The following is a 10593-nucleotide window of genomic DNA, read 5'->3' as shown; positions in this document are numbered from 1 at the left end:
AACAGAGACTAGCGCAGGCTTCGTAAGCAAAAGATCCGTGAATATGGAAGGCATGACTGACCTTTTAAGGCTCTGTTAATGCTCTCTTCCATACACATTTATCAATTGAGAATATATATATATATATATATATATATACATATATATATATATTTTTACAATATTCTATAAATTCTACCAAATGTTTGGCGTTAATATGTTTGTAGTTCGTTTTTTCGATTAAATAGAATTTATAGAATATTGTAAAAATTATGGTCTATTACCAACATATATATATATATATATATATATATATATATATATATATTCAAATATATGTGTATTAACTATATAAACTATATAACTTTTGTATTGTATATTATATATATATATATATATATTAACTATTGTTATTAATATATTATTTATATTAACTTCCATAAATATCTATATTTGACATATATGTACTTTGAATAAATATTTGTAATCCTAATAATTTATTTGTTGAATAATTCAAACATGTTTAAATATATCTGTCATTAGGAAGTATATGATTTATGTATATCATTGTATATGTGTTTGGCAATATTATAGCTACACGTGGTTATTTTTTTTATTATTATTATTCTTTAAAAATCAGGATCTGACAGACGCAGAAACTGTAACAACATGCAAGGCAGTGAAACAAAATTAAACAAATAAGTGAGAAAATAAATACAAAAAGTGAGGAAGAGAAATGATATTATATGCAAATTAGACACATAACAACAAAACTAAACGTTAAAAACAATTATTTAATTAAAACAGTAAACACGGTAAACACAGCATAATAATACAAAAAAAAGCATAAAAAACATAAACAATAATGAATCGCTTGGTCTGACTCTATGTGTCTTATACTTAAACCTTCTAAATTTAAATTAATTTGTTTTAATAAATCCACACGCCCTATTACTATTCCTTCAATTATTTTGCCTGATTCTAAGATTCTTGATGTTTCTCAGAAGTTTTGCAGTCTATTCTAGCATGTCTCTTTCTTCTCAGATTTATAGTGTTGCTAGAAGTTCTTACTTTAATCTACGTAGAAAAAAAAACGTTTGTCTTTTCTTGACGATCCTACTCTTCTCCTTTTTGTTTTTTTTTCATAGTTTTATCCAGAATTGATTATTGTAACTCACTCTACTTTACTATGGTCTTCCTGATTCTACACTCTATCCTTTAAGTATAGCTTTTAACTCTGCTGCTTGTCTAGTTGCTCGTGTTCATTTCCTTTCTCATATATCTCCATATCTGGTTCTCTTGCACTGGCTACCTATAAAAAATAATTTTTCAAATTTGCACATTAATGTACATGTCTCAATCTAATTTATTTTCCAAGTACTTATCAGATAAATACTTATTGAACCTAAACACTTCGTTTTACGATCGTCTTCTTTTTAACTCGTGTTAAACACTCTTGCTGAATCTGCATTTGCTTTTTCTGGCCCTTTTCTCTGGAACTCTCTACCTCCTTTTCTGACTACTTCTCCATCACTTCTCCATCATTTACGAAATTCAGAACGGATTTCAGATCTGTTTGCAAAATTCACTGAGGAGAGCTGTTGAACATTGCAGAAAAGTGCTTTACAAACCAATTGATTGATTAAAGGTTAAAATACAGGGAATTATATGTAAGCGGTTCTGTGTATGTCAGAACTACATAATAAAGAAAACAATATATGATTTATTAATTTTTAGGTTTCAAACAGTAATATTAATTTTTTTCATGTTTTTTAGGCTAAATACTCATATTTGGGAAAATTTTTATGCCAAAATAATCAAAATCAAAGATTGCCAATTATCGGCCGCATACAGACAATCCATAAACGGACCGTCATTATTTTGCCTTATACACCAACCAGTCGTTAAGACCGAACACATGCTGCCAACTTGCCTGAACCATAACATCAATAAATCAACGCAACGTTCGAAAAATGTCGAGCTATAGTGTGTGGTAAGTAATACATAATGTTAGCTATTCGGTCGATTCAGTAAGATACGATATTAATATATCAAAAACGTCGGTATTTACATTAACAAATAATACATTTTCATGCTCAAGAGATTGATTACTACATAAATCTAATAGAAAACTACCATCTTGATTTACTATATCAGCGCAACATTCCAAAAAATAACGAACAAAAGTGCAAGTTCAGTAATACATAATGACTATTCGTCGATTTAAGACACATTATATCAAAAACGTCGGTATTTCCCATAGATATTATATATATCCATGGTATTTCCATTAGCAAATTCAACATTTTCATGCTCATGAAATTGGGTACCACATGATTCTATTAAAAACTGCCAGCTTAATTTACTACATCAGCGTCACATTCCAAAAATCGAACCGTAGTGCGAGATCAGCAAAACATAAAAACTATTCAGTGGATTCAAGACAATTAATATCTAAAATGCCGTTATTTTTATTAACAAATTTTATATTGTCACGCTTATGAGATACTACATGACTACATGAATCTATTAAAAAACACCAGCTTAATTCACTATATCCACGCCACAACAAATCGAGCTGATCACTGTCCGATCGACTGTTTGCTAATAACGTCTATTTTGTTAGATTTTTTAACTGACTTTTTATAAAAATGCTGCTCACCATTGGCGGATCTAAACAAATTTGACGGAAAGAGGGGCCAAAATTGTGAAAAATATTTGACGACTAGGGCGGAATTTTCCGAAAAAGCCGATGACCGAGGGAAGAATTTTAAACATAAACATCATGAAAACTTTATTTGATATGACTATTAAAGTTTAGGTAAGTCTTAAATAATAATTAAATATTGAATGTCATCTATTGCTATTGTTACTTTTTAATTTATATATGATTGCCACCCCACCAGATAATAATTGATTCAATAATGATATAATAATAATAATGTCATATGAGCGCCCTATGCATAGCGTCAGAGGCGCCGGGATAAACAAACGTTAGCACGGCCACCTAAGGCCTGTTCAAACAGATGCTGCTTCAATCGCTTCTTAAACGCTTATGATTAAACGAAAAAGTAACCGACGAAATAAATTCAAGATGAGACTAAACATTAAATGACCAGCTGCGGTCAATATTCGCAATAACTAGGAGATAAACCAATTATTGTGTTCCGTAGAAAACATAACGAACGAATGAAGCAATTCCGTGGACGCATACATATCGAGCGTTATCAGTCGAACACCAATTTTCGCTTGAAAAACGAACCAAACACGTCAGTGCGATTTTTTGTAATGAAAACCTTTAAAGAGCTGTATTTCAAATTAATAATAAAACAAACGTTTTGCATAAAGCAATGAAGAAATCATCAACTTTTTAAAATATTTTCAGAAATAATTTCAAAATCACGCAGAGCCTTTGAATCAGCTATTAAATCTGCATTTGAAGAATTAGCATAAAAAGCCGAAAAATCAACATAAGGAGCAAGTTTTTCAGGTTTTCTTAAAATCAAGTTGCTGTCTTCAGTTGACTTAAGCATGTCATCTACAGATTTCATAGTTTCTGATCGGGAAACATTCTTTTTTGAAAATAATTCCGGTAGCCGAAAATCTAGCTGCAAAGAATTTAATTGAGAGAGTTCAGATTCGTTATTACCAACATCTATAGTCAACGGAGGTAAAGCATTTATATTACGATATGTTGCTTTTTTAACCGTGTTGGACAAATACGGATTTTTGAAATTGTGAATAATTATCGAGTATGAACTTTCATGTGAAAACATACAAAACGTTTTATTTTCATAAGAGCTGATTTCCTCTATCAAACGTTGCGCAGCGTTGTTCATGTTAGGATGAATTTGAATTTGTTGCTGAATTTTCGTAAATATTGCGTCGTTGATTTTTTCAGGAGAGCAGCCACTATCCGCTATCTTGAATATGATGTTGTTTGAAACAAGAACTAACGTGTGACTAGAATCATTAATTTGAACTGGTTCAATAACGTCTGGTTCGCAGATCCACGGTGATGAAAGTAGTTTGCTTGAATAAACATTGAAATATTAAATTAATAAATAACTACAAATTTTTGAATGAAGGCAGGTTTGCAATATGTAAGCATTGGAAGTTGTAATTGTAATTTATTATAAATAAAAAAATTATTTACACTAAAAAAGCTTTCAGATTATGTGCGATCGATCGATCAATCAATCAATCAATCAATCAATCAATCAATCAATCAATCAATCAATCAATCAATCAATCAATCAATCAATCAATCAATCAATCAATCAATCAATCAATCAATCAATCAATCAATCAATCAATCAATCAATCAATCAATCAATCAATCAATCAATCAATCAATCAATCAATCAATCAATCAATCAATCAATCAATCAATCAATCAATCAATCAATCAATCAATCAATCAATCAATCAATCAATCAATCAATCAATCAATCAATCAATCAATCAATCAATCAATCAATCAATCAATCAATCAATCAATCAATCAATCAATCAATCAATCAATCAATGTAATTTGTATAACGCCAATTAACAGCCATTTTCAAACTCTATTAAACCTAAAATGTATGCATTGTCATTGGTAAAATAAGTCATGACTTAATTTATAAATAATCAATGGAATTCAAACATTACTTTATTCTTTTTTGTGAAGATATGGGGAAAACATTAATTTGAATAAAATGAAAGAATTTTTTAAAAGATTATGCACTTAGTTTCAAACTAATCATATTGTTTAAAAACAAACTGTACCTTAATAACGGATAGTTCTGGAAGTGCTTTTTTAAATTCAGTCCTCCAATGCATCTAGTGAATGGATGTCCACATAATTCAGAAGTTCCTAGTTTGGAACAATCAAGACCAAGTTCTGTCAATCTTTGAATTTCCTTACTGTTCAGCATGTTATGCTCCGTGGTCAGTTGGTTCACATGGTACAACTTGTCATCACCCATCACCAGCAGGGCTCTGCTACAGCCTTTGTATAAGATGAAAATTTTATTCCATGAAAACCAGTGAATAAATGAAAATAAAAATGTTTATAACATACCAGTATAAGCCACATGTAGCTTGTTTTTGTGGTTCAAGGCAATTAACACACTTGCACATTCAAGTTCATTTTCACTTTGCTGAAAAATATGCTAATTTATTACAGAAAAAAATTTTGAATGAAAATTACCTAAGTGTCTTATTAATAAATAAATAAATGAATGAACAGTTTTGGAAACACTTACACTAATAAAATTTGATGAACGGTTCAAGACATCATCTTCAATAGATAAAAAGGTCTGCATGTAGTTAAATATAATAATAAGAGTTCAAAAATATAAAATCAATAAATAAAAAAATTAATAATAATTTAATAATAAATAATAATTTAGCATTAATAATAGCAATTTAATGATCAAACCTTTATAAGTATAGAATTGATTTTGCTATCAGCATTATGAGCATCCTCAATAAAATTTAGGAACTTGACTGCAAAATGTTTGGCAACATACTTTGATACTTTGTTACCATTATAACCAATGCACAATCCATACAGCAAGAGATCATCTGTTAGCCTATTGAAGTAATTGTACGTTTAAACTAAAAAATTAAAAAATGCATTTATTTTGTTTTGTTACTAACCTAATCAATTATCAATTAAAAATATTATTATAAAAAAGTAACTTTATCTAGGTTTAGCTCAGGCTTTAATTATTAGGTTGCTACTTTACTTACTTACTTAAACCTACCATACCATAATTACAATACATACAAACAGACAAATAAAAAAAATAAATAAAAAGTAAAAAATACCTTGTACAAAAGCATTCTTCATTGAAGCTTTGGGGATCCTCAACATCACAGTTGAATTTTGATTTGTAACCCAAACCGATGCAATTATATTGCATCATATTCAGTTAACTAAATGATTAATTAAATAATATTACCTTTTATTATGACATGATTCTAATTTTTTTATTCATCACAAAAAATTTACAAACACGATGGAAGTTAGTTGAGCAATCAAATTGATGAACATGGCCCAAGACCATGGAATTTTAGGCTAGTTCCATATATATAGAAAATATATTTTACATGGCTAGTTCATTCTCCTCTTCTTCCTATATTGTATGTATACTATGTACATTTAAAAAGTATTTTTTGTACTATTAATTTTGCTTAAAAAACATAGCATAATCAAGTGTTGAAAAGAAATATTTGGATAGAAAATTTTACAAAAAAGTTGCAAACACATTCTTTTTTTTCACGCAGTTCTGTTTTAAATTGTAAATATAATAAATATTGTAAAAAATGGCTCATCCTGGTGGACGTATTAAAGATAAAAAAGATGAGACGATTCTCGATAAAATCGGAACTTTGGGGAAAAAGAAGAAAAAAGAAGGTTTTTGCTTTCTATTTTAGTGAAGTTTTTATTGAAGTTTTGTGACTTTAGTGCTCACATTCGCCATCTATCTGTCTCTGTCTGTTTATTCAGTGTTTTGTTCATTCAAATTTTAAAATTTAAATTTAATTAAAAATGAAAATGTAAGTTGAATTATATATAATATTAATTAATTGATTACTTATGGGTTAATGAATTGTTATTCATAAATGATAAGAGTTATAATTTATAATTAATTAATTTAATTATTAGCACAAGATGTCACTGAAGAAGGAAGAAATGCCATAGAACTGCCAGCCAGTCCTTTAGGAGCAGACCTTGGACCAGAACACTGTTTATTGGGTTTGTAGTATTTTGTATTTTAACAAATTTACAGTCTTGCTATTGTAAAAAAAAGTTTCAATGTATTTGTAATTAAATGGCTATACAAATTTTTGAATATTTTTAAAGTTTATTTGTTTTAATTAATCAAAAGAACTATTTTAGTCTTTTCAATTGATGTGCAGAGGAAAATGAGGAAAGATCCATAATTGATCCCATCTCTAGACAAGATCCAAAAGTTAAAGAATTGATCAAGGTATTTAATTTAGTATATTTAGATTTTTCTTTAAGTTAAAGTTACAAATTTAGTTGGGTTTTTTCCTTTTGATCAGTTGCTGATTGATTGGATAAATGATGAGTTGGCAGTTTATAGAATTTTGGTGAAAGACTTGGAGGAAGATTTATTTGATGGACAAATTCTTCAAAAGTTGATTGGTAAGTTTATTCTTAATGCATTTTTATTTTAATTTTTAATTATATAACTTTGCACTTTGATTTTAGTGTTTTTTTTCTGTATCTCAAGTTTATCATAGTTTTTTCTGTCTTTAGAGAAATTAGCAAACATAAAAGTTGAAGTGCCCGAAGTAACACAGTCTGAAATAGGACAGAAACAGAAATTGAAGGACGTCCTCAATACAATAAATCAGGTGCTCAATATTAGCTGGTCTGACCACAGATGGAGTGTGGATTGTTAGAATTCATTTCTTACAATTGGTTCAGTTCATTTTTTTTATTAATCTTATATAAACACATTGACAGTTTATTCCTTGTATAAATTATTGACTTTGTAGTACTATATGACATTCTTTTCAGTTTGATTCATTTGTTATTGTTCACCAAATCCAGCTATACATTCCAAAAATTTGTTATCCATGTTACATCTGCTGGTTGAACTCGTGAGGGCCTTCAAACCTCCAATAAGATTGCCTGATAATGTCGTCATCAACATGATCGTTGTTCAGGTTGGATGAATGCTTTATTTGTGTAAAATGGATTTTTTAACTTTTTTTGGGAAATTCCTTTTTGGAATTTCCAAATGCACACTCTTTTCAACTATCTCAAATTTTTTAAATGAATTCACAAATACGATTCAGTGAGATATTTCACATGCTGATTTATGTTTTTTTTTACGAACAGAAAAAGGATAATGCACTTTTGACTAGCAGAAGACCCGTTCAGATAACTAGAGTTAATGAGTTAGAGAACTTTATTTGGCACTTTGATCTTGTGATAATTTAGTTTTGATAAAGACTCTAATTAGTATTCATATTAATTTACCATGTAATCATATAATCAACCGCTGAGTATTGTTTCTGAAATAATTTTGTTTAGAATAAATTAAATTTAAATAGATGTAATAATTTTAATCAAATTAATTATTTTAACAACTTTCAATACATTAATCTACATTGAATATTTAGGTTATTTGATTTTATTTTTCAATCTAAAAAAATATTTGTATGATCAATGTTTCATATATTAATTTCAGAGAAACTGGAGGAAGACAAGGTTTTTACACACTTACAAATTCTCACAGTTTCAATTTGAGAATTATTATATTATTTCAAACACAAATATAGGTTGAAAATATGAAAATATAAGGGGATCATATGCTTATTCTCTCTCTCTCTCTCTCTCTCTCTCTCTCTCTCTCTCTCTCTCTCTCTCTCTCTCTTCATTTCTTCATTTTACTGTTTTTGGTATCAAAAGTAGTATAAGTCTAATAATGTTTACCAATGTCTCCAAAACTAAAGAGCTACAACAAATTTTAAAATGTAATATTCAATTTTACTCACAAAATGATTTTAATATTTTCCTAAGAACGAGATGCTTTTGACACATTGTTTGACCATGCCCCTGATAAACTAAACTTTGTCAAAAGAGTTTGTAGCTGTTTTCATCTTTATGTAGAAGTTTAATTCAAAAATTTGTTTCTTTTTATAAATAGTTATATGAAAAACACATATAAACGTCGAGGAAACATAATTACTATTATAATTACAAACATAATTATCATTATTATTATTATTTGGAAATAATATTTCCCAATCAGTCCCTGGTAGATTTTGCAAATAAGCACTTGAGTAAGATTAACCTGGAAGTCACAGATATCGACAACCAGGTTTAAATTTTTGTTTGGCTGTTGCTTTTTTTTCAATAAATAAATAAACTATTCAGTTAAATTTCCTGTAACTTCATGTTTTTGTTGGGAATGCAAACATTGTTTGTCTTATCATGATTTTTTGTAACAAATTGGCATAATCTTTACATTTCAAGACTTTTTGTAAACATGTTGTTTTTTGGTATGTTGATCATTAAAGCGGTTATAATTTAGAATGAAATCACCCATAAAAGCGTGTCCTCTTAATTTTCAGTTTCACGACGGCGTGTACCTGGTGCTGCTGATGGGGTTGCTGGAAGGATTTTTTACCCCTCTTTACAATTTCCATCTCACTCCCCAAACGTTTGAAAATAAGGTACAATAATTTTTTTTTTTAATTCTGATATCAGCGCTGTTGTGCAGTTCAGCCTTTCCATTGTTTTAAATTTCCACTTCTAGTGTTTGTCTAGCTGATCAGAATGTAAGTTTAGTAGTAGTCATTCGTTTGTTGGGCCTCCTATAAGGAAGGGTTTTACAGAGAAAATATTATAAGAAATTTCTGGATGTTTAATGAAAGTTCACAGTCTATTCAATTTTACCGTAAATATTGTTTATAATTTATAAATTGTGAAAGCTGATGATAGTAAGATACTTTCAATTCCCGTTTTGATTAAGTCTTTATATGAATTAATTCCGTCGTTTTTGATAGTTCCAACCAAAAATACACATGTATGTATATCTTCAAAATACAATGCATATCATTTTCTTTAGGTTCAAAACGTCAATTTCGCTTTCGAATTGATGGTAGATTGTGGTTTGGACAAGCCAAAGGCCAGACCAGAAGGTTTTTACAATTTTCATTTATCTTTCTGTTCTATTATTTCTAAAAATTATTTAAAAACTTTTCTTATACGATCAAATTATTTCAAAAAATCCATCTATTCTCATCAAATTATATCATAAAACTTGTGGCACAATTCACTTCAGAAAATTTCAGTTACTATGAAATTATTTATTAAAAAAAAATATATTTCGCATGTTTCTACATTTTTTTTTTAAGTTTTCATATTTTCATCCAACCATCTTAGTTCAAAATAATCTAGCATCTAGACCCATCAACATTTACTCCATGAGTTGGATGATTTAATTATATATACATATGCCTTGTAAATATAGTTTTTTCAAAATTAATTCAGTAAATTAGCAAATTATTTCATAAAATTTTAACAGATATAGTAAACTTGGATGCGAAATCGACTTTGAGAGTTCTGTACAATTTGTTCACGAAGTACAAAAATGTTGCATAACATTGTTTTTACCAGTCATTTTAGTATTTTTATTATTTATTTTCTAACTTGTTGGTTTTTCAAAAAGAATATTAGACTTTTAGCATTTGTTCTTAATTTATTAACCATAAATTTCACGTTATGTCTCTGTTCATTTATTGGCTTTTATATGTGAGTATGTTACCGCATTAGTTTTTTAATACCGTAAACGCTGATCATGTGCTTTCTATACGTCCATTCATTTAATGTGCTTATATTTTTACTTTAATTCCCCTTTTATGACATAATTTTAATGTTATTAATAACTTCGTTAATGTTGATTCGTACTTGATTCGAACTTGACTATTTTAAATGAAGGAAAGTAGTTTCTCAATAAGCTTATTTACATTGTGAAGGAACATAAAACACTGTTGCACAGTTTATTAAAAAGTTGAACAAAAGAGTGAACTTTTCACATGAATCGTTTTATTAAACATGTGCTGAAATAGTTTGGATGCCAT

At 28.6% G+C, this 10593-nt stretch overlaps 2 protein-coding genes across 2 annotated transcripts; one reads left to right on the top strand and one right to left on the bottom strand.

The window, feature by feature from the left end:
• Positions 1–3341: 3341 nt before the first annotated feature.
• HELRODRAFT_171540 (hypothetical protein) lies at positions 3342–5894 on the bottom strand (the record flags this gene model as incomplete). The annotated part of the gene is made up of 5 exons (XM_009018265.1): positions 3342–4011; positions 4750–4972; positions 5045–5135; positions 5405–5558; positions 5797–5894. 5 exons carry the CDS (start codon positions 5892–5894, stop codon positions 3342–3344), a joined length of 1236 nt encoding a protein of 411 aa, XP_009016513.1.
• A 400-nt stretch (positions 5895–6294) lies between these two features.
• HELRODRAFT_186951 (hypothetical protein) lies at positions 6295–10525 on the top strand (the record flags this gene model as incomplete). The annotated part of the gene is made up of 13 exons (XM_009018264.1): positions 6295–6385; positions 6638–6727; positions 6892–6962; positions 7039–7141; positions 7256–7396; positions 7553–7668; positions 7844–7902; positions 8196–8215; positions 8528–8589; positions 8760–8828; positions 9082–9183; positions 9579–9651; positions 10038–10525. 13 exons carry the CDS (start codon positions 6295–6297, stop codon positions 10112–10114), a joined length of 1074 nt encoding a protein of 357 aa, XP_009016512.1. The 3' UTR covers positions 10115–10525.
• Positions 10526–10593: the final 68 nt, after the last annotated feature.

Source organism: Helobdella robusta, assembly GCF_000326865.2.
Source record: "Helobdella robusta unplaced genomic scaffold HELROscaffold_21, whole genome shotgun sequence".
NCBI classification, from domain to species: Eukaryota; Metazoa; Annelida; class Clitellata; order Rhynchobdellida; family Glossiphoniidae; genus Helobdella; species Helobdella robusta.
The sequence above is the reverse complement of the archived record's forward strand: the minus strand, read 5'-3'. Positions and strand labels throughout refer to the sequence as shown.